The 26,182-nt window shown below is 45.7% G+C and overlaps 2 protein-coding genes across 2 annotated transcripts in view; both read left to right on the top strand.

Annotated features, from left to right (window-relative positions):
• Positions 1 to 16,371, top strand: part of chrd (chordin) — a gene marked incomplete at its 5' end in the record, with an annotated part of 23,868 nt that extends 7,497 nt beyond the window's left edge. Inside the window, 9 exons of the mRNA XM_056244916.1 lie at positions 2,011 to 2,252; positions 2,819 to 2,932; positions 3,221 to 3,418; positions 12,747 to 12,840; positions 13,439 to 13,495; positions 13,688 to 13,791; positions 14,656 to 14,913; positions 15,139 to 15,232; positions 16,087 to 16,371. Of these exons, the coding sequence (XP_056100891.1) occupies positions 2,011 to 2,252; positions 2,819 to 2,932; positions 3,221 to 3,418; positions 12,747 to 12,840; positions 13,439 to 13,495; positions 13,688 to 13,791; positions 14,656 to 14,913; positions 15,139 to 15,232; positions 16,087 to 16,151 (1,226 nt within the window). The remainder of the gene's footprint in view (positions 1 to 2,010; positions 2,253 to 2,818; positions 2,933 to 3,220; positions 3,419 to 12,746; positions 12,841 to 13,438; positions 13,496 to 13,687; positions 13,792 to 14,655; positions 14,914 to 15,138; positions 15,233 to 16,086) is intronic.
• Positions 16,372 to 22,213: 5,842 nt separating this feature from the next.
• clcn2c (chloride channel 2c) overlaps positions 22,214 to 26,182 on the top strand; it is a 28,475-nt gene continuing 24,506 nt past the window's right edge. Inside the window, exons 1-2 of the mRNA XM_056244917.1 lie at positions 22,214 to 22,310; positions 25,583 to 25,679. Coding sequence (XP_056100892.1) covers positions 22,278 to 22,310; positions 25,583 to 25,679 — 130 coding nt within the window. The 5' untranslated portion in view covers positions 22,214 to 22,277. The remainder of the gene's footprint in view (positions 22,311 to 25,582; positions 25,680 to 26,182) is intronic.

Below are 26,182 nucleotides of genomic sequence, written 5' to 3' on the forward strand. Positions count from 1 at the left end.
ATCTGGGTAACACAAGAACACTTCCCAAACACTGGGTTGTTACGTCTGACCCAGGATCTGGGTAACACAAGAACACGACCCAAACACTGGGTTGTTACGTCTGACCCAGGATCTGAGTAACACAAGAACACTACCCAAACACTGGGTTGTTACGTCTGACCCAAGATCTGGGTAACACAAGAACACTTCCCAAACACTGGGTTGTTACGTCTGACCCAAGATCTGGGTAACACAAGAACACTACCCAAACACTGGGTTGTTACATCTGACCCAGGATCTGGGTAACACAAGAACACTACCCAAACACTGGGTTGTTACATCTGACCCAGGATCTGGGTAACACAAGAACACTACCCAAACACTGGGTTGTTACGTCTGACCCAAGATCTGGGTAACACAAGAACACTACCCAAACACTGGGTTGTTACGTCTGACCCAAGATCTGGGTAACACAAGAACACTTCCCAAACACTGGGTTGTTATGTCAAGTCATCTTCATTTATATAGCGCTTTTAACAATGGAGATTGTTTCAAAGCAGCTTTACAGAGATAAACATATAATTTACGGCAACAGAGATTGTTTTGGCTTTATAGTGGTTCCTGAATAATGTTATTTCCAGCTAAAGTTGGTTTTGATTGATTCACCTCCGTCGAAATGATCATTTGTTATTACATTAGGGGCCACTAAGACGACGCCGTTCTCTCTAAACAGACTTTAAACGCGAACCTGTGACCTGATGGCGTTCACATGCGCATTAAGAATTGATTCTATAGATATGAGCTTTTGAAAATATGTGCGCAGGTTTGTAATTCCATACAACCCATGCCTAAACAAACTACTTGTCTTGCCTATAAATTTTGATACAGAATTTTGTTTTATTTTATTTTATCACTTCGGGGTACGCAAACCGAATTTCCACAACGCTTTATCTGTACAGTGGGAAAGGGATCCTCCATAGGGAGAGGATAGTTGACACTTCAGCACTGCATTGTCATCGGGTCCAGGCGAATCTCCTTCGTCAGATCTGGATACGGCCTGGATCCGGCAGGCTGCGGGAAAACCTCGGGATAAACAAAGACACTAATATTAGCGTAGATGCCATTCTTCTTATGATAACGAGTACATCAGGATTTAAGGGAAGTGTTCCCAGTTCCGGCTGACCTAATCTATGCAGCCTAACATTGAATTATAGAAGTCTATAATGTATTATGTGTATGCTAGGTCAAAGAGATGTGTTTTTAGTCTAGCTTTGAACTGACAGAGTGTGTCTGCTTCCCGGACAATGGTAGGAAGACTGTTCCAAAGTTTTGGTGCTAAATAGGAAAAGGATCTACCGCCAGCAGTCGATTTAGATATTCTAGGTATTATCAACTGGCCGGAGTTTTGAGATCGCAATAGACGTGAAGGACTATAATGCGTTAAGAGCTCGCTCAAGTACTGCGGAGCTAAACCATTTAGTGCTTTGTAGGTAATCAACAATATTTTAAAATTTATACAATGTTTAATAGGGAGCCAATGCAGTGTTGACAGAACCGGGCTAATATGGTCATACTTCCTGGTTCTGGTAAGAACTCGAGCGGCTGCGTTTTGAACCAGCTGTAGTTTGTTTATTAAGCGTGCAGGGCAACCACCCAGTAGAGCATTACAGTAATCTAGCCTTGATGTGATGAACGCATGAACTAATTGTTCCGCATTTCCCAATGAGAGCATATGGCGTATTTTAGATATATTTTTAAGATGGAAGAATGCAGTTTTACAGATACTAGACACGTGACTTTCAAAAGAAAGGTCTGACCCAGGATCTGGGTAACACAAGAAGACTACCCAAACACTGGGTTGTTACGTCTGACCCAGGATCTGGGTTACACAAAAACTACCCAGATACTGAAAAAATAACCCCAAAAATGACCCAAAAGGCTCAACCCAGGATTTGGGTAGAAAGAATAACCCAAGATGTTTTAGAGTGTGATAGAGATTTGATTATTAATGAATGCTCTCTCGATGTGCAGAGCTGCCGGTTCCTCTGGCGGGTCAGTTTGTGTCTCCTCCGGTGCGTACGGGCGCCGCGGGCCACGCCTGGGTCTCCGTGGACCAACAGTGTCATCTACACTACGAGATCGTGGTCAACGGCCTCAGCAGGAGCGAAGACGCCTCCATCAACGCTCACCTGCACGGATTGGCCGAGATCGGCGAGATGGACGACTCCTCCACCAATCACAAGAGACTTCTGACGGGCTTCTACGGCCAACAGGTAAACCAATCAAGCATGACACAATTCAGCATGGTTATAATTAAGGTGTTAGGTTTCGTTTGAATTTTAACGATTCCGGTTCCGATTTTGCTTATCGATTCCTAATTTCGATTCCAATAAGGTAAAAATAAAAACTTGGATATCATTCATATTTAGTCTTATTGCAAAACATTTAATTGCAGCTGAATATCATGAACATAAATCATTGATCGCTTCAATGATTTAAAGTAATATTGAAATGCCCACAGAGGAATCGATAAGAGGAATCCAAATCTTAAGTTTATAACAAGTATCCGATTCCTGACCTCAAGAATTAAATTCCAGAACTGGAATTGATTTTCGATTCCCGACCCGTTATAATGTAAACTGCGTGATTACAGAACAACACAACGTTTTTCTTTGGCCAGAAGCACAATCATGCTGTCGTTTATTGGATACTTTAAAGGGATTGTTTATAAAACAAAGCTGGTGTTTCCTCAAATGAGCTGGAACCAGTTTAATTCTGTTTTAAGGTAAAGATTGTCGTATCGTTTGCACAAAGCTTGAAGTGTCTCTGTGTCTTCTAGGCTCAGGGTGTGTTGAAGGATATCAGCGTTGAGTTATTGAGGCATTTGGACGAAGGCATGGCTTATATTCAGGTCAGCACCAAAATGAATCCAAGAGGAGAAATACGAGGACGGGTAAGTAGTACACACACACACACACACACGCTCACACTCACTTTCTCATACACACTCTCACACACACACACACTCTCTCTCTCTCACTCTATCTCTCACACACACACACACACACACACAAATATTGACTTATTTCATTATTTTTTTTATTATATTTATTCAATAAATATATATTTATGTTTAAGTTTTTGTGTATTTTACTTTATCTGCAGTAACAGAACGGTGTTTTATGGTGTTAGCTTCAGTAAACTACACCACCCGTGTTTGACTGTACTCTGTGTTGTGCAGATCCAGGTCCCCAACAGCTGTGAGTCGGGCTCTCGGGGGGAGGTGGTGGAGGAGGACGAGTTCCACGAGCTGGTGTTCGTGCGCGACCCGGCGGAGCTGAAGAAGGACCCGCACACATGCTTCTTCGAGGGGGAACATCACGCACACGGGTCTCAGTGGACCCCGCAGTACAACACCTGCTTCACCTGCTCATGCCAGGTACACACACCGCCTCAACACACACACACACCGGCTCAGCCGTAACACACACCGCATCAGCCGTAACACACACCGCCTCAGCCGTAACACACACCGCCTCAACACACACACACACCGCCTCAGCCGTAACACACACCGCCTCAGCCGTAACACACACCGCCTCAGCCGTAACACACACCGCCTCAGCCGCCTCAGCCGTAACACACACCGCCTCAGCCGTAACACACACCGCCTCAACACACACCGCCTCAGCCGTAACACACACCGCCTCAGCCGTAACACACACCGCCTCAGCCGTAACACACACCGCCTCAGCCGTAACACACACCGCCTCAGCCGTAACACACACCGCCTTAGCCGTAACACACACCGACTCAGCCGTAACACACACCGCCTCAGCCGTAACACACACCGCCTCAGCCGTAACACACACCGCATCAGCCGTAACACACACCGCATCAGCCGTAACACACACCGCATCAGCCGTAACACACACCGCCTCAGCCGTAACACACACCGCCTCAGCCGTAACACACACCGCCTCAGCCGTAACACACACCGCCTCAGCCGTAACACACACCGCCTCAGCCGTAACACACACCGCCTCAGCCGTAACACACACCGCCTTAGCCGTAACACACACCGCCTCAGCCGTAACACACACCGCCTCAGCCGTAACACACACCGACTCAGCCGTAACACACACCGCCTCAGCCGTAACACACACCGCCTCAGCCGTAACACACACCGCCTCAGCCGTAACACACACCGCCTCAGCCGTAACACACACCGCCTGAGCCGTAACACACACCGCCTCAGCCGTAACACACACCGCATCAGCCGTAACACACACCGCCTCAGCCGTAACACACACCGCCTCAGCCGTAACACACACCGCATCAGCCGTAACACACACCGACTCAGCCGTAACACACACCGCCTCAGCCGTAACACACACCGCCTGAGCCGTAACACACACCGCCTCAGCCGTAACACACACCGCCTCAGCCGTAACACACACCGCCTCAGCCGTAACACACACCGCCTCAGCCGTAACACACACCGCATCAGCCGTAACACACACCGCCTCAGCCGTAACACACACCGACTCAGCCGTAACACACACCGCCTCAGCCGTAACACACACCGCCTCAGCCGTAACACACACCGCCTCAGCCGTAACACACACCGCCTCAGCCGTAACACACACCGCCTCAGCCGTAACACACACCGCATCAGCCGTAACACACACCGCCTCAGCCGTAACACACACCGCCTCAGCCGTAACACACACCGACTCAGCCGTAACACACACCGCATCAGCCGTAACACACACCGCATCAGCCGTAACACACACCGCCTCAGCCGTAACACACACCGCCTCAGCCGTAACACACACCGCCTCAGCCGTAACACACACCGCATCAGCCGTAACACACACCGCCTCGGCCGTAACACACACCGCATCAGCCGTAACACACACCGCATCAGCCGTAACACACACCGCCTCAGCCGTAACACACACCGCATCAGCCGTAACACACACCGCCTCGGCCGTAACACACACCGCCTCGGCCGTAACACACACCGCCTCGGCCGTAACACACACCGCCTCGGCCGTAACACACACCGCCTCGGCCGTAACACACACCGCCTCGGCCGTAACACACACCGCATCAGCCGTAACACACACCGCCTCAGCCGTAACACACACCGCATCAGCCGTAACACACACCGCCTCGGCCGTAACACACACCGCATCAGCCGTAACACACACCGCATCAGCCGTAACACACACCGCATCAGCCGTAACACACACCGCCTCAGCCGTAACACACACCGCCTCAGCCGTAACACACACCGCATCAGCCGTAACACACACCGCCTCAGCCGTAACACACACCGCCTGAGCCGTAACACACACCGCCTGAGCCGTAACACACACCGCCTCAGCCGTAACACACACCGCCTGAGCCGTAACACACACCGCCTCAGCCGTAACACACACCGCCTGAGCCGTAACACACACCGCATCAGCCGTAACACACACCGCATCAGCCGTAACACACACCGCATCAGCCGTAACACACACCGCCTCAGCCGTAACACACACCGCCTCAGCCGTAACACACACCGCATCAGCCGTAACACACACCGCCTCAGCCGTAACACACACCGCCTGAGCCGTAACACACACCGCCTGAGCCGTAACACACACCGCCTCAGCCGTAACACACACCGCCTCAGCCGTAACACACACCGCCTGAGCCGTAACACACACCGCCTCAGCCGTAACACACACCGCCTCAGCCGTAACACACACCGCCTCAGCCGTAACACACACCGCCTGAGCCGTAACACACACCGCCTCAGCTGTAACACACACCGCCTCAGCCGTAACACACACCGCCTTAGCCGTAACACACACCGCCTGAGCCGTAACACACACCGCCTCAGCCGTAACACACACCGCCTGAGCCGTAACACACACCGCCTCAGCCGTAACACACACCGCCTGAGCCGTAACACACACCGCATCAGCCGTAACACACACCGCATCAGCCGTAACACACACCGCCTCGGCCGTAACACACACCGCCTCGGCCGTAACACACACCGCCTCAGCCGTAACACACACCGACTCAGCCGTAACACACACCGCCTCAGCTGTAACACACACCGACTCAGCCGTAACACACACCGCCTCAGCCGTAACACACACCGCCTCAGCCGTAACACACACCGCCTGAGCCGTAACACACACCGCCTCAGCCGTAACACACACCGCCTGAGCCGTAACACACACCGCCTCAGCCGTAACACACACCGCCTCAGCCGTAACACACACCGCCTCAGCCGTAACACACACCGCATCAGCCGTAACACACACCGCCTCAGCCGTAACACACACCGCCTCGGCCGTAACACACACCGCCTGAGCCGTAACACACACCGCCTGAGCCGTAACACACACCGCCTGAGCCGTAACACGCACCGCCTGAGCCGTAACACACACCGCCTCAGCCGTAACACACACCGCCTGAGCCGTAACACACACCGCCTTAGCCGTAACAAACACACCGCCTCAGCCGTAACACACACCGCATCAGTGCCTTAGCCGTAACACACACACACCGCCTCAGTGCCTTAGCCGTAACACACACACACCGCCTCAGTGCCTTAGCCGTAACACACACCGCCTCAGCCGTAACACACACACACCGCCTCAGTGCCTTAGCCGTAACACACACACACCGCCTCAGTGCCTTAGCCGTAACACACACACACCGCCTCAGTGCCTTAGCCGTAACACACACACACCGCCTCATTGTCTTAGCCGTAACACACACACACACACCGCCTCAGTGCCTTAGCCGTACTACACACACACACCACCTTAGCCGTAACACAGTGAAAAAAATAGCTTTATTAGACTTTATTAAAAAAACTTTATTGTATTTGAAATATATTCCCTTTTTCAATAGTACATTGCAAATATACTAATTTGTACTCTTTAAATATATTAAAAGTATATTAGCATCATGCCTTTACCTGTTTTCACAAAAATGATTAAATAATTAAATAAAAATAAATAATCGTTTAGTATCTTTTCGAAAATTATATTTGAAGTGAAAATTATTAATTATTAATTATTAAAAATTAATATTAAGTGTATTTATTTGCACTTAAAAATATATTTTACGTATATTTTTAGCCGTGTGCTGAAAATGATCATAACACACACCGCCTCAGCCGTAACACACACCGACTCAGCCGTAACACACACCGCATCAGCCGTAACACACACCGCATCAGCCGTAACACACACCGCCTCAGCCGTAACACACACCGCATCAGCCGTAACACACACCGCCTCAGCCGTAACACACACCGCCTCAGCCGTAACACACACCGCATCAGCCGTAACACACACCGCCTCAGCCGTAACACACACCGCCTCAGCCGTAACACACACCGCCTCAGCCGTAACACACACCGCATCAGCCGTAACACACACCGCATCAGCCGTAACACACACCGCCTCAGCCGTAACACACACCGCCTCAGCCGTAACACACACCGCCTCAGCCGTAACACACACCGCCTCAGCCGTAACACACACCGCCTCAGCCGTAACACACACCGCCTCAGCCGTAACACACACCGCATCAGCCGTAACACTCACCGCCTCGGCCGTAACACACACCGCCTCAGCCGTAACACACACCGCATCAGCCGTAACACACACCGCATCAGCCGTAACACACACCGCATCAGCCGTAACACACACCGCCTCAGCCGTAACACACACCGCCTCAGCCGTAACACACACCGCATCAGCCGTAACACACACCGCCTCAGCCGTAACACACACCGCCTGAGCCGTAACACACACCGCCTGAGCCGTAACACACACCGCCTCAGCCGTAACACACACCGCCTGAGCCGTAACACACACCGCCTCAGCCGTAACACACACCGCCTCAGCCGTAACACACACCGCCTGAGCCGTAACACACACCGCCTCAGCCGTAACACACACCGCCTCAGCCGTAACACACACCGCCTCAGCCGTAACACACACCGACTCAGCCGTAACACACACCGCATCAGCCGTAACACACACCGCATCAGCCGTAACACACACCGCCTCAGCCGTAACACACACCGCCTCAGCCGTAACACACACCGCCTCAGCCGTAACACACACCGCATCAGCCGTAACACACACCGCCTCGGCCGTAACACACACCGCATCAGCCGTAACACACACCGCATCAGCCGTAACACACACCGCCTCAGCCGTAACACACACCGCATCAGCCGTAACACACACCGCCTCGGCCGTAACACACACCGCCTCGGCCGTAACACACACCGCCTCGGCCGTAACACACACCGCCTCGGCCGTAACACACACCGCCTCGGCCGTAACACACACCGCCTCGGCCGTAACACACACCGCATCAGCCGTAACACACACCGCCTCAGCCGTAACACACACCGCATCAGCCGTAACACACACCGCCTCGGCCGTAACACACACCGCATCAGCCGTAACACACACCGCATCAGCCGTAACACACACCGCATCAGCCGTAACACACACCGCCTCAGCCGTAACACACACCGCCTCAGCCGTAACACACACCGCATCAGCCGTAACACACACCGCCTCAGCCGTAACACACACCGCCTGAGCCGTAACACACACCGCCTGAGCCGTAACACACACCGCCTCAGCCGTAACACACACCGCCTGAGCCGTAACACACACCGCCTCAGCCGTAACACACACCGCCTGAGCCGTAACACACACCGCATCAGCCGTAACACACACCGCATCAGCCGTAACACACACCGCATCAGCCGTAACACACACCGCCTCAGCCGTAACACACACCGCCTCAGCCGTAACACACACCGCATCAGCCGTAACACACACCGCCTCAGCCGTAACACACACCGCCTGAGCCGTAACACACACCGCCTGAGCCGTAACACACACCGCCTCAGCCGTAACACACACCGCCTCAGCCGTAACACACACCGCCTGAGCCGTAACACACACCGCCTCAGCCGTAACACACACCGCCTCAGCCGTAACACACACCGCCTCAGCCGTAACACACACCGCCTGAGCCGTAACACACACCGCCTCAGCTGTAACACACACCGCCTCAGCCGTAACACACACCGCCTTAGCCGTAACACACACCGCCTGAGCCGTAACACACACCGCCTCAGCCGTAACACACACCGCCTGAGCCGTAACACACACCGCCTCAGCCGTAACACACACCGCCTGAGCCGTAACACACACCGCATCAGCCGTAACACACACCGCATCAGCCGTAACACACACCGCCTCGGCCGTAACACACACCGCCTCGGCCGTAACACACACCGCCTCAGCCGTAACACACACCGACTCAGCCGTAACACACACCGCCTCAGCTGTAACACACACCGACTCAGCCGTAACACACACCGCCTCAGCCGTAACACACACCGCCTCAGCCGTAACACACACCGCCTGAGCCGTAACACACACCGCCTCAGCCGTAACACACACCGCCTGAGCCGTAACACACACCGCCTCAGCCGTAACACACACCGCCTCAGCCGTAACACACACCGCCTCAGCCGTAACACACACCGCATCAGCCGTAACACACACCGCCTCAGCCGTAACACACACCGCCTCGGCCGTAACACACACCGCCTGAGCCGTAACACACACCGCCTGAGCCGTAACACACACCGCCTGAGCCGTAACACGCACCGCCTGAGCCGTAACACACACCGCCTCAGCCGTAACACACACCGCCTGAGCCGTAACACACACCGCCTTAGCCGTAACAAACACACCGCCTCAGCCGTAACACACACCGCATCAGTGCCTTAGCCGTAACACACACACACCGCCTCAGTGCCTTAGCCGTAACACACACACACCGCCTCAGTGCCTTAGCCGTAACACACACCGCCTCAGCCGTAACACACACACACCGCCTCAGTGCCTTAGCCGTAACACACACACACCGCCTCAGTGCCTTAGCCGTAACACACACACACCGCCTCAGTGCCTTAGCCGTAACACACACACACCGCCTCATTGTCTTAGCCGTAACACACACACACACACCGCCTCAGTGCCTTAGCCGTACTACACACACACACCACCTTAGCCGTAACACAGTGAAAAAAATAGCTTTATTAGACTTTATTAAAAAAACTTTATTGTATTTGAAATATATTCCCTTTTTCAATAGTACATTGCAAATATACTAATTTGTACTCTTTAAATATATTAAAAGTATATTAGCATCATGCCTTTACCTGTTTTCACAAAAATGATTAAATAATTAAATAAAAATAAATAATCGTTTAGTATCTTTTCGAAAATTATATTTGAAGTGAAAATTATTAATTATTAATTATTAAAAATTAATATTAAGTGTATTTATTTGCACTTAAAAATATATTTTACGTATATTTTTAGCCGTGTGCTGAAAATGATCATAACACACACCGCCTCAGCCGTAACACACACCGACTCAGCCGTAACACACACCGCATCAGCCGTAACACACACCGCATCAGCCGTAACACACACCGCCTCAGCCGTAACACACACCGCATCAGCCGTAACACACACCGCCTCAGCCGTAACACACACCGCCTCAGCCGTAACACACACCGCATCAGCCGTAACACACACCGCCTCAGCCGTAACACACACCGCCTCAGCCGTAACACACACCGCCTCAGCCGTAACACACACCGCATCAGCCGTAACACACACCGCATCAGCCGTAACACACACCGCCTCAGCCGTAACACACACCGCCTCAGCCGTAACACACACCGCCTCAGCCGTAACACACACCGCCTCAGCCGTAACACACACCGCCTCAGCCGTAACACACACCGCCTCAGCCGTAACACACACCGCATCAGCCGTAACACTCACCGCCTCGGCCGTAACACACACCGCCTCAGCCGTAACACACACCGCATCAGCCGTAACACACACCGCATCAGCCGTAACACACACCGCATCAGCCGTAACACACACCGCCTCAGCCGTAACACACACCGCCTCAGCCGTAACACACACCGCATCAGCCGTAACACACACCGCCTCAGCCGTAACACACACCGCCTGAGCCGTAACACACACCGCCTGAGCCGTAACACACACCGCCTCAGCCGTAACACACACCGCCTGAGCCGTAACACACACCGCCTCAGCCGTAACACACACCGCCTCAGCCGTAACACACACCGCCTGAGCCGTAACACACACCGCCTCAGCCGTAACACACACCGCCTCAGCCGTAACACACACCGCATCAGCCGTAACACACACCGCCTCAGCCGTAACACACACCGCCTCGGCCGTAACACACACCGCCTGAGCCGTAACACACACCGCCTGAGCCGTAACACACACCGCCTGAGCCGTAACACACACCGCCTGAGCCGTAACACACACCGCCTCAGCCGTAACACACACCGCCTGAGCCGTAACACACACCGCCTTAGCCGTAACAAACACACCGCCTCAGCCGTAACACACACCGCCTGAGCCGTAACACACACCGCCTGAGCCGTAACACACACCGCCTGAGCCGTAACACACACCGCCTGAGCCGTAACACACACCGCCTCAGCCGTAACACACACCGCCTGAGCCGTAACACACACCGCCTTAGCCGTAACAAACACACCGCCTCAGCCGTAACACACACCGCATCAGTGCCTTAGCCGTAACACACACACACCGCCTCAGTGCCTTAGCCGTAACACACACACACCGCCTCAGTGCCTTAGCCGTAACACACACCGCCTCAGCCGTAACACACACACACCGCCTCAGTGCCTTAGCCGTAACACACACACACCGCCTCAGTGCCTTAGCCGTAACACACACACACCGCCTCAGTGCCTTAGCCGTAACACACACACACCGCCTCATTGTCTTAGCCGTAACACACACACACACACCCCCTCAGTGCCTTAGCCGTACTACACACACACACCACCTTAGCCGTAACACAGTGAAAAAAATAGCTTTATTAGACTTTATTAAAAAAACTTTATTGTATTTGAAATATATTCCCTTTTTCAATAGTACATTGCAAATATACTAATTTGTACTCTTTAAATATATTAAAAGTATATTAGCATCATGCCTTTACCTGTTTTCACAAAAATGATTAAATAATTAAATAAAAATAAATAATCGTTTAGTATCTTTTCGAAAATTATATTTGAAGTGAAAATTATTAATTATTAAAAATTAATATTAAGTGTATTTATTTGCACTTAAAAATATATTTTACGTATATTTTTAGCCGTGTGCTGAAAATGATCATTGTAACAATACATTGAAAGTGTACTTTCAAAATACATTATAATATACAATATTGTGCAAAGTATAGCCAAGTGATATTTGTTTATTAATGTGCATTTATTATTGAAGACAAAGTGTGCAATGTGTAGTATTTGGAATAAGCCAAAGGCATTACTGAGCAAATACTCTTTACTGAAATATAATACACTTATGGTATATTGCTTATACACTTTAATATCACTAATCAAGCATGTAATTAGTCCCTACACTGGCATACACTTAAAGTATACTTGAATTTGTTCCAATTTAGCTCACAAAAAGTACAAAATTACTTTAGCACACTTCAAGTTAACTGATCATTAACACACCTGAAGTATACTGGAGTAGTCTGGCTGCAAGCATACTTAGCATCTTGTTTGTGTCCACTAGACCGTAGCTCATGATGTGTGTGTTTTAATCTCTCAGAAGAAGACGGTGATCTGTGATCCGGTGATCTGCCCTGCGCTCTCGTGTCCTCACACTCTCCAGCCTGAAGACCAGTGCTGTCCGGTGTGTGACGGTGAGTAACCAGACAACGCTATCACACTCACCCGTCCCTCGCGGGTCAAAATCACCCCAAGCCCTAAACATATACTTCATTTTTATTTATTTTTGTCCAGAAAGGATTTATTTCATTTTGATACTATTTTTTCTATTTTGAATGCATTTTTTTTTGTACCTTTAAATTACTAGATTTGATCAATAAATAATCATTTAAGCACATTCCTCACATTCTTTCAACTTAAATTCAAAATACTCTTTTAATTCAGCTTACATTGGGAGTCTTTGACCTCTTGTGGAAATAATAATAACACATGATATGTCATGACTCTAGATGGGCTTATAGCTCTATATGGAGCAGAGGAGCTGTTACGCTGGGTCCTAAAGCCAGTTTATTTCAGTGTGCGCTCACACACACACATGTAGACATTATACAATCATTTTTTGGTAAAGGTTTAGCGTTTTTATTTTGAATTTTGAGCATTTTTAGGTTTTTCTGTCTACTAAAGCATTCCTCGCATTCCACTCATTGGAGACCCCTCTGATGAACACTCAATTTTTAATGTTTAATGTGTGCTATAAAGTTTTTTAACATTGTTTTTGATTTCTGTCAACAGAAAAGAAGGAGACCAAAGAGACAACTGCTGTAGAGAAAATTGAGGAAGATCCAGAAGGTGAGTTTATAATAATCCAATACATAAAATGCAATATTATGACTATTATTTTAAATGCGCGACTGGTTGGAAGTGTATAGTGAGATGCTTACGGGTAATTCCAGCGTTATGGATGTGACATTTTGGTTAAAACTTTATTTTTTCATGGTAAAGATGACCTTTGCATGGAATTGCCCTTATTTCTCCTTTCAGGCTGTTATTTCGAGGGTGATCAGAAGATGCACGCACCCGGAACAACATGGCATCCGTTCGTCCCGCCGTTCGGGTACATCAAGTGTGCCGTGTGCACCTGCAAGGTGAGTCGACAGACAGTACACCACAGAAGTACTTCATATCAGAGTTATGAACAGAAATACCACATGTGGACTCAGACATTACAGTTTGTTTCAACTGCTAACTCACAAAATCGTCACACAATTTCTGAAAGCTGACACTCAAACACCAGAAACACACACCAGATCTGCAGAACCGAGCACTAAACCTCAGCCTTCGACTCAGTTTCGTTAAACACCTTTTGCAAACCACAACACACACATCTCTATGTAACACACAAATCTAACAGGAAGAATCTTGATTTCCTTTTTCAAACACAACTTATCCAAACACCACAGTAATTCATCAGAGCGTCACACACATGTGCAAACACTCATCGCTTTACTGAACACACACCAATCATGGCTTTAGAATAGGCCTATAAAAGGTCAACGGTCGAGTTATAGGTTTTTCGGACTGTAATACTGTATTCACAACCACAAATGCTTACAGTAAATAAACGTATAGTTTGGTTTCAATCTTGTCTTCATGTTTACCGTGAATTGTTCAACATCTCTCCGGCGATTACTTTCAACCTTGTCCAGAAATGTTCGTGAAAGAAGAGCTTTAGGTTTTGAATAACGGTGTGTATATGATATATCCAGAAATATGATATTATGGCAAAGGTGTTTGCAACGTAAGACAAATGTTTGCTTTTGAGATGTTTGTGATATTTTGAACGCAGTGCTTAATTTAGCAAGAGATGTGAGGCATTTTACATTTTGTGTGCAATTCTTGGATTTGTGTGTAAAGTTTTGGAAAAAAAGAGGCAAAGTTTTGAAAATGTGTGTGAGCAGTTGAAAAATACAGTATGTTAATGCTTACCGTCATTGCCTGGTCCGTCACAGGGCTCCACTGGAGAAGTGCACTGCGAGAAGGTGACGTGCCCGCCCCTTACCTGCAGTCGACCAATCAGAGCCAACCCGTCAGACTGCTGCAAGGCGTGTCCTGCCGAAGACACGCCCCCTCTGGAGGACGACGAGATGATGCAGGCCGACGGGACGCGCCACTGCAAGTTCGGCAAAAACTACTACCAGAACAGCGAACACTGGCACCCGAGCGTGCCGCTGGTGGGCGAGATGAAGTGCATCACCTGCTGGTGTGATGTGAGTCCTGCGCCTTATTTCTGTTCAGTGTGGGAGCTTGTTTCAACCAGGGAAGAAGAAAAAAGTAGAGATATAAACATAGAATTCCAACAAAAAAGTAGAAATTGCAAGATTGTGAGAAAAGTCAGAATCAATAGATAAAACAAGTCTCAATTACCTTTTCTATTGGCCTGTGATATTCCGAGCATGTAGAGAGTGTGAGTTAATCTCCTGTGGTGTTCCCAGCACGGCGTGACGAAGTGCCAGAGGAAGCAGTGTCCGCTGTTGAGCTGCCGGAACCACGTCCGCAGAGAGGGAACCTGCTGTCCCGAGTGCATAGGTGAGTCCTCGCCACAAACACCTCAAGACACGCACCGAATCCTGGACTCGTAACCCTCGGCTGCTCCTCACGGCAAACAGCTCAGATTATAAATTAATGTACTCTATTTTAGTCCAATAATCATTTTTTTTAATATTTTGTATTTTTAGGGGATTTTATGGTAGTAAATTATATTTTCGCTGTATTTATAATCCATTTATTCACTTTTTGAGCGTAGACCTGAAAATTACATGTCCAGCTGAAACTGTGGAGAATCTGGAACGCTTTAGAGCGACAGACTGAAGTTTGATCTCTTCTCAAACACGACACTTGCAGATTATTGCTGACGGGAAAGAAGTTTTAAAAAGTGAACGTAAAAAAAGTTACAGAATTTTACGTTTATTGTTATGAAAAATGTGCCAAATACTATTTTTCAATTTTTATAGGAAATATATATTTTCCAAAACACATTTCACTCTAAAACTGCACTAAATCTCAGCCGTAACTCTCCCCCAGTGTGTTCCTCATGTGAGTCTGATCTCTCAGTAAACGAGCGTTCAGTGAGAGTGTGTTCGGCTGCAGTTCCACACGCTTCCACTAGAGGAAACTCTACATTCATTTCCACTGCGTCATTTCTGACCGCAGAAACACAAGTGTGACTGTTGTTATCAGCACCATTAAACCTGTTCAGATCATGGCCAGGAGTTATTTGTGTTCACACAGCAAGTGCCAAAACCTTTACCAAGTTTCGTACCATTCCGATGAAAAAAAAAAAAAAAAAAACATTTACAATTTTCCGGTCAAAAATGACCGCAGAGCACCAGAGGGTTTCCATAACATAAATCCTCAGCAAACTTCACCTCTTTGTTTTACAGAGGACTTTATGGAAAAAGAAGAAATGGCGAAGATGGTGGAGAAAAAGAAAAGCTGGAGACACTGACCCTTTCCTCAACGCTCGCTGTCCGCCTGTTCTGAGATCAGGTCGTCTCGAGCTCGCACAACGGGACGCCTGAGGACCGCACAACTAACCCAGCGCACGAAACCGAAGAAGAGGTCCAGACACACCGAATGTAAGAAGGAAGTTTGAGAGAAAGTGGTTCTGAAGATACACGTTATCAAGGCAAACCAGGAGAACGACTCTCGACCGCTGACGTTTGAGTTTCCCACGGGAATGTTTGCGCATTTGACTTGGTGCAAAACATCAGACACTCATACTAAGATTTTACACATCATCATCATCATCATCATCATCATCATCATCATCATCATCATCATCATCATACCTGTAAATGTGTGCATGTGAGCACAACGTAAAAATACGCTTCTCAACAAAATGCACCTGCAATCTTTCATAATGCACATACGACTCGAATCCCAGCCAATCAGCAGGACTGTTGCGATGCATCTGATTGGAGATCCGCCCTGTGGGAGGGGCTTGCCATGGGGGCGGGGTTTATAATGCTCATCAACATAAGCTCCGCCCACTTCTGTTCTGCTGCACATGATGTTATAAGTCTGTTCGCTGGTATATAATATTTTATGGCTATTTTCTTTCAGTATTTTGATGGGTATTATGAATATTATTACATTTTGTATTGCATATTTATTAATGATGAATAAACAATAAAGTTTTTAAATTTATGTTGTCATATAAGAAGCATGTTGTTCTCTCTGCACAAACACCGGTTTGCCATGATGGCGTTTATCCCTCTGCTGCTCTACGCCTGTCCGTCAAACATGGCCGAATTTTTATTTCAATGACATTAATGCACTATATTTTAGTTTGATGTTTTTTATTTAATATTTAAGTAACAATTCTCGGTCCAAAATGGCCGAAGAGCACCAGAGCAACTGCCTTTTTCAGGAAAGGTAAAAGCTTTTAAAATATCTGTAGATCTTATTTCATGCACTTCACCCACAATGCATCTCGTCAGTGGGTTCAGGCCTACAGGAATACACCATTCCTCTTCCCAGAAGCACTGTTGAGGTGTCGAACCGCTAATAACTGAGGAACGCCGTCGCTAGTGCTAGCTTTACTCATCATCCTTCTGTTCCCACTTTTGTTCCTCCACTTTCCCGAGTGATTAATGCGCCGGTCATCGGCCCGTCTCTGAATGCTTCTCATCGGGGAACCAGATTGGATCGGTTTTCTCAACCTCGTTCCAGTTGTCTGACTTAATCTGAGTGTCAAGCGGAGAAAACCCAGGGGAACATGAACGAAACTAACGCTTGTTTTCCACCAGCCTTTGGATAAAACCAGCGAATCAATTTCTCGAGCCCTTTAAACCTCAGTATTTTCCATTCGCTGTTCCCGTCTGGTGTTCATCTGCCCTTATATAACACTGAAGCCACTGGGTTTTGGGTGGATGAACAACAGACTTTACAACAGTACTTCTGTATTTCAATTTTATGCCTCCTATGGTGTGTCCTTGATTAATAAAAGTATTGATTTATTTTATTTCTTTCCCCCGAATTCTTTCTGACCCCAAAATTTTCAACGGTAGTGTTTAATGTTACAAAAGCTTCTATTTCAGATAAATGCTGTTCTTTTCAACTTTCTATTCATCAAAGAATCCTGAAATTATTGTTTTCAACACTGATAATAATCATAAACGTTTCTTGAGCATCAGATCCTCATATTAGAGTGATTTCTGAAGGATCATGTGACACTGAAGACTGGAGTAATGATGCTGAAAATACAGCTTTGATCACAGGAATAAATTACACTTTACTGTATATTCACATAGAAAACAGCTGATTTACACTGGAGTGATATTACACAATATTACTGTTTTTTCTTCTATTTTTAATCAAATAAACGCAGCCTTGGTGAGCAGAAAAGACTTATTTTACCGATCCAAAACCTTTGACTGGTATTAGTACATGTATATGATATTTGGTAGGTGTGTAGCACTTCAGTGTAATTATTGAGCTGCACATTAGTGTGAGTCTCTCCTATAACACACTTTGGGAAACAGACTAGTTTTCATCAGGAGTGTTTGGGAAGCGCCCTCTAGTGTTCACACCAATAACGGCAGTAAACCCAAACACAGGAGAGATGAGGTCCTGAAATCATACGCTTCAAACATCTCTGGATGTGCACAGTATACATATACACCTTTATTATATGTTGAATAGATTTAAAAACAAAACAAAAACACTTTAACTCAGAAGTAATTTGTCTCTCCTAACGTTTCACCAACTTTAGCCCTCTATGGTATGCATTATCTTCTAACCATGAAATATTTTTTTCAAATAAGTTTTTTATTAAATGAAATAGCTTCAATCATTAAAAAAATTCTGAACAAAAAATAAATTGTGTGTGTGTTGAGTTTCTTTTCTATTTAATTGCACATTTCTGTTAGAAATTGGTAGATTTGTGTACTATATTTGTAAACCAAAAATAAGTAGATCCCTATCATTAAATCCCAATCCTTTGGCTAACTCATAACTCTGCACTCTTCCTAATGGCCTTTCCCAAAATATTGCTGTATTAATTTTTTAATCAATCTGTTATTTATACATGAATACAACGATACTACATTAAACTCTTAAATCGTTGCAGTCATACTGCTGAAGAATCCCGATGGGGAATGCATTACTGAAGTCCACTGTGCAGCGGTGCCATATGGAAACTGTTGATATTTCATCAACTTACAGTAAAACTATGTTAGACAACGCTGATTTGTGAACAAAACTATCTAATTTACCCACAATTTCTGGAGCACCTCAACAGGCGTATTCAGTGTGACGTGACAGTCATGCGACAAGGCAAATGTCATGTGACTTAAGACCAGCACGTCATTGGCTACCTTAAGGCCCGCCCTTTTCATTCCCATAGTGCAATATATTGTGTTTTTCCCTGAAACACAAGGAATGGTTGACAGTGGTTGGTAGAGTTGAGGTTGACTAGTTACACTACTAACACAAGTTTGCGTGGCGAAACCATTGGGTCCTTTACCAATCGTCTGTTCTTAACCAATACTTGTGAACATCTTTGCATCGAGAAGGAGGGATATTGTTTGGTAACAATCATGTTCATCTCAATGTCAAATGTCAATTGTTTATTTCTTTTCAGTTCTTTCTTTTTGAGTTTGCATCCCTAGAAAACAGCTGATGTGTGTGTGTGTGTGTGTGTGTGTGTGTGTGTGTGTGTGTGTGTGTGTGTGTGTGTGTTTGTACAATAACAACACGAGCTAAATTAAAACCCAAAGTAATAACAGTGACAATGCAGCATTCTTCCAAGATTATGTAGAAGAAACTCGGAAATGTTTCTGTTTTTCCAAAAATACCCCACAAGCCATTCTTTGAAATATTAAAATCAATAAATAAGCCACCTTCGTATAATCACTATGACTCATAACTAACTTATACTTGTACTTCACACTGATTCAAGTCATCAGAGATAATGGCGTCTAGTATTCCACTAGATACACGGTAAAAAAAGAAATCTGTTAAATTTACGGTAAAAAACGGCAGCTGTGGTTGCCAGAAATCTACCGTAAAAAGGTGACCCGTTCCAGTAAGGTTTGACTGGTTCTGTGGTCCAGCACACCACTGGTGACCCGTTCCAGTAAGGTTTGACTGGTTCTGCGGTCCAACTCACCACTGGTGACCCGTTCCAGTAAGGTTTGACTGGTTCTGCTGTCCAGCACACCACTGGTGACCCGTTCCAGTAAGGTTTGGCTGGTTCTGTGGTCCAGCACACCACTGGTGACCCGTTCCAGTAAGGTTTGGCTGGTTCTGTGGTCCAGCACACCACTGGTGACCCGTTCCAGTAAGGTTTGACTGGTTCTGTGGTCCAGCACACCACTGGTGACCCGTTCCAGTAAGGTTTGGCTGGTTCTGTGGTCCAGCACACCACTGGTGACCCGTTCCAGTAAGGTTTGACTGGTTCTGCGGTCCAACTCACCACTGGTGACCCGTTCCAGTAAGGTTTGACTGGTTCTGCGGTCCAGCACACCACTGGTGACCCGTTCCAGTAAGGTTTGGCTGGTTCTGCGGTCCAGCACACCACTGGTGACCCGTTCCAGTAAGGTTTGACTGGTTCTGCGGTCCAACTCACCACTGGTGACCCGTTCCAGTAAGGTTTGACTGGTTCTGCGGTCCAGCACACCACTGGTGACCCGTTCCAGTAAGGTTTGACTGGTTCTGCGGTCCACCACACCACTGGTGACCCGTTCCAGTAAGGTTTGACTGGTTCTGCGGTCCAGCTCACTGCTGGTGACCCGTTCCAGTAAGGTTTGACTGGTTCTGCGGTCCAGCACACCACTGGTGACCCGTTCCAGTAAGGTTTGACTGGTTCTGTGGTCCAGCTCACCACTGGTGACCCGTTCCAGTAAGGTTTGACTGGTTCTGCGGTCCAGCACACCACTGGTGACCCGTTCCAGTAAGGTTTGACTGGTTCTGCGGTCCAGCACACCACTGGTGACCCGTTCCAGTAAAGTTTGACTGGTTCTGCGGTCCAGCTCACTGCTGGTGACCCGTTCCAGTAAGGTTTGACTGGTTCTGCGGTCCAGCACACCGCTGGTGACCCATTCCAGTAAGGTTTGACTGGTTCTGCGGTCCAACACCACTGGTGACCCGTTCCAGTAAGGTTTGACTGGTTCTGCGGTCCAGCACACCACTGGTGACCCGTTCCAGTAAGGTTTGGCTGGTTCTGTGGTCCAGCTCACCGCTGGTGACCCGTTCCAGTAAGGTTTGACTGGTTGTGCGGTCCAGCACACCACTGGTGACCCGTTCCAGTAAGGTTTGACTGGTTCTGCGGTCCAGCACACCACTGGTGACCCTTTCCAGTAAGGTTTGGCTGGTTCTGCGGTCCACCACACCGCTGGTGACCCGTTCCAGTAAGGTTTGACTGGTTCTGCGGTCCAGCACACCACTGGTGACCCGTTCCAGTAAGGTTTGACTGGTTCTGCGGTCCAGCACACCACTGGTGACCCGTTCCAGTAAGGTTTGACTGGTTCTGCGGTCCAGCACACCACTGGTGACCCGTTCCAGTAAGGTTTGGCTGGTTCTGCGGTCCACCACACCGCTGGTGACCCGTTCCAGTAAGGTTTGACTGGTTCTGCGGTCCAGCACACCACTGGTGACCCGTTCCAGTAAGGTTTGACTGGTTCTGTGGTCCAGCTCACCACTGGTGACCCGTTCCAGTAAGGTTTGACTGGTTCTGCGGTCCAGCACACCACTGGTGACCCGTTCCAGTAAGGTTTGACTGGTTCTGCGGTCCAGCACACCACTGGTGACCCGTTCCAGTAAGGTTTGACTGGTTCTGCGGTCCAGCACACCACTGGTGACCCGTTCCAGTAAGGTTTGACTGGTTCTGCGGTCCAGCACACCGCTGGTGACCCGTTCCAGTAAGGTTTGACTGGTTCTGTGGTCTGTACCTTCACTCCCACTGACTGTTGGCCGTACAAACAATGTCCACCTTCAGCTAAAACTCATAGAAATAACATTCTGTTGGTGTTTAACCTGTCAATACACCGTGATTTGCTAAAGCAGTCCGCGCTCTCGGTGAGTGTGTGTGTGTGTGTGTGTGTGTGTGTGTGTGTCCTCCATGAAGTGTTTATGCACTTGATGTGCCAGCAAATTCTCATGAACTCATTTCTGCTTTAACAATTTCATTCTGCGTGGATTTCTGTTCATGGAAAAGGACAGGTTTGATTCCTCTGAGCTGGGAAATTAATAATTTAATTTATAGCTAATTCACATCTTTTTATTATAAAAAACTTGTATCAGAAGTTTAGACGTGAACTGAATACTTCAGCTCATTTCTATTTGAAGATTCCCACATTCATGAGGCGAATTTTAGGATATATCTGATTCTACATAAATATAGCCAAATATTAAAAGTGAATTGTTTTCATGATTGATCATTTCTGAGAACTCGTGTACTCGTGTTCATACGCAGTGGGCGGAGCCTCTCTCATATTTAGCACAACACAAACTTCTTTCACACATAAAAGCTCTGAAACTCTGTCACGCCACTGAGCGGTGTGTGTCGCGTGCTGGGAGTGTGTGTGTGGCGACCGACGGCATACCGAAGTGTGTGTGAGAGATCGGCATCATGGGTGTGGAGGGTAACGACGAGAGTAATCTGGTGAGTGTTTCCTCTTCTGTGTTTCGCCCGTTAGCCCCTGCTGGCAGATGTGGGAACTACACCATCCGTCGGGTGGGTTAGATGAGTACAAGTGTTAAAATGAAGAAGACATGCTGATAAATAGCATTGCAGCTGCAGAAACTATATTTAATAATGAATGAAAGATTAATCTGCAATAAAACAAAATAAATATCATTAACTAACTTTATCTACTGACAGACTCCTCTGTATGGAAGGCCATTTCATCAATCATGCTTTGGTAAATCGAAATTATGACATACTAAGTCATATTTATGAGTTTAAAGTAGAAATTATGACTTATAAAGTCATCATAATTATGACATACTAAGTTGCGGTTAAAAAAGATATCCTAATTATAACATTACAATTTTTAAATACTGTCACAAATATTGCATACTAGTAAAAAAAAAAAAAAAATTATGACATACTAATCCATAATTATGAGATGAAAGATCTAAATCATGACATACTAATTTGAAATGATGACTTAAAAAACAATGACAAAAAAAGTGCAAAAAAAACAACCTAATAATGACATTAAAAAGTCAAAATTCTGACTTGAGTCGAAATATAACCACATAAAAAGTGACATACCGTCACATTTATTACATGATATTTCAAAATCATGACTTAAAAAACAATGACATAAAAATGTCAAAATTTTGATATACCAAGTCATATTTATTTATTAGATCAAAATGATGACATATTAAAATCATAATGAGATAAAAAGGCTTAATCATGAGAAAAGTTTGAATGATGACATGCTGCATTATCATTAATGAAGTTAAGGATAGTTTAGCAGAGTGAAGAAGGAGTGTGATGATGTAGAGGATAATACTGTGCGATCACAGAAGCTCTAGAAGTGTGTTTAAATCACCAACATTAAACATAAATACAGAAGAGAGCTACAAAATGGTCAAGCATTTGCAGAGACGTTACAGTTGCTGGCTTTACTTCTAGAAATAAATGTAATAGTCAAAGCTATTATATGTTTTGTCACTCACGTAACAGGGGTCAATAATAACTATGACAGAGATACAACATCTGTGCAATTATTGGCACACATATGTTATAAGTTTCTGAAATAAACCCAGATGGTCAATGATGAATAACATTAATGTACATCAATAATCACATAAATGTGTTTTGTATGTAAAATAAGACACATTTTTTATAATTTAGCCATACTCTCACAGTCACAGACTATAAATAGTGCAAAAATATCAAACCCTATTGTTAAAAATAGCAAATATAAACATTTAAAACCCACTGACTGGATTAAATAGTTCGTTATTTATTTGAAAAAGTATTTTCAATTAGCAAAACAAACAATCGTGATTGTTTTATGATAATGACAAATATGACAAAATAGTAGCCTATGAGAAATGATATATCAAAATATGCGATTTTTACTGGAAATAATGGTGTTACTATAACAACAGGCAGCAAATCACAAAAAAATCACAATTCTCGATACCAACTTCAAGAATTTAGCAAATATTAATTGCTAGCCTAAATAACGTTACGTCTCTTTCGCGGTTTATTGTGTTTTTAATAATAGCACGCACACACACACACCACCACCACTTATTTTCTCATTAAACCTTATTTTTTTATGGCTTTAACGTGTCGATAGCTTTAAGCAGTCCTGCAAACATTACTGTGTGGAATATTTAAATCGTCGCCACAATATCGTCATATCGCTCAGCCATGTCTCGTCTCTCGTGTATTTAATTATTTTAACTGAATGCATCGATATGAAAGATTAATCCGCAAAATGACAACATACATATCATGGACAAACTTACTTTATTTACTGACAGACTCTCCTCAGCACAGCCGTGATGATGACGTGCATGCGTTCCCGCGCGCGCGTTACGCTGTTAGCGTACGGGCTCAAGCACGTGTACGTACGTTACGTAAACTGAACGTAATTCTGGAGAGACTAAAAACGGACTCACCTCAGGCAGAAGTTGCCGAACAGAAGCGGTTTCTCAGCGAGATTTTAGGTGGGTTCACTAAGTGTAGTATGGGGACACATTTCTCCACAGAAGTGACAAAACAACCACATGATCTGTGAAGAACACCAGTCAAGCCACCTTTATTTAGCGCTTTACAATACAGTTTCAAAGCAGCTTTACAGTAATAACATAATGATCAATGGTGCAAACAGAGTTCAGATGAGCTAAAATAGTAAAACTGGTTATTTGGTATGAGCCACAGGACACCCTAAAAATACTAAACAAAATGACTCGTACATTAATTTATTATGGTAACAATGGAAGTTTGTAAACTCTGGGTATGTACATTAGTTTGAGTAATAGTAGTCCTACTAAAGTAATATGTTTGGCAATTTGTATGTGTGATCTGTTCTACTTGTATTTTCACTCAATTAAAAAAAAAAGAAAAAAAAAAGATGACATAGCCTAATGGTAATTTTGGGTGACCATCGCACAAACTTTGAACTACAGTAATGTGTTTTATAATAACTATCCAGTGCTATTGATGTCAAGTGTGAACACGTTTCATGACTATTAGTCTAAAAATCATTATATTCAAATGCCAAACATATAAGTGACAGGTTTCAAGATATTGGTTTGCTTTAACATCTGCAGTGTCTGAGAGTTTAACATAGTCAGAACAAAGATGATTTTTTGACAGGTTTTCGACAAAAATACTAAAACAATTTCTGCTGCCTCCGGTTTTCAAAAATCAATGTGTGTGTTTAGAAAAAGTTTGGAAGTTGTGTAATTTTTCAAATCTTAAATACTTATTATTATTACAATTAAATGCAGATACTTTTGAAATCAAGAATCAAGAATCCGCAGGGTTACAAGTCGCTTGAAGTGCTTGGATTTGACTTTCTGAAATTTAAGTCCTGGAAAACCCTTGAAAACAGACTTTTTTTTTAAAGAGGTACTTGAAAAGTGCTTGAATTAATAATAATAATAAAAAACATTCAATCTTTTCACGCAAAATTAAAATTAATAATTTTTTGCGTAATAAAAAGAAAATAAATATCAAATAATAAAGATATTGTTTGATAAGTGCTGATTGTAGTCCTTGAAATCCCCAAAAGTAGTGCTTGAACAGTCCTGGAATTGCATTTTACAGAATCTGTACGAACCCTGTCTGGGTTTTAGTAAAAATAAGAAGGTGATTTCAAGGCATTTTATGTAAGTTCTGTTTCTCAGTACCTACAGTTTTACAGCCCTGAATCTCTATCTGTATCTGTGTCTGTCCTGTAGGAACAAGGGCTTCACACGAAAGATGCAGGCCGTCTTCGCAGAGACCGTCGTCACCGGACATCCCTCTCTGAACTCAGCCCGTGTCACCAGTGTGGGGGTGAGTGAGTCTCTATATGCTCACTGTATACTCACTATATACTCATTACTCACTGTATACTCCCTATATACTCAGTACTCACTGTATACTCACTATATACTCAGTACTCACTGTATACTCACTATATACTCAGTACTCACTATATACTCACTATATACTCAGTGTATACTCAGTACTCCCTATATACTCAGTACTCACTATATACTCACTATATACTCAGTACATACTCACTATATACTCACTACTCACTATACACTCACTATATTCTCAGTACTCACTATTCAATATATATACTCACTATATACTCAGAGTACTCACTATATACTCAGTACTCACTATATATGCCCACTGTATACTCAGTACTCCCTATATACTCACTACATTTATTCATTTAGCTGACGCTTTTATCCAAAGCGACTTACAATTGCTATATATGTCAGAGGTCGCACGCCTCTGGAGCAACTAGGGGTTAAGTGTCTTGCTCAGGGTGGATTCACAGTGGA

This window comes from Rhinichthys klamathensis, unplaced genomic scaffold (genome assembly GCF_029890125.1).
Source record: "Rhinichthys klamathensis goyatoka isolate OS25496 unplaced genomic scaffold, OSU_Roscu_1.1 h1tg001160l_1, whole genome shotgun sequence".
NCBI lineage: Eukaryota > Metazoa > Chordata > Actinopteri > Cypriniformes > Leuciscidae > Rhinichthys > Rhinichthys klamathensis.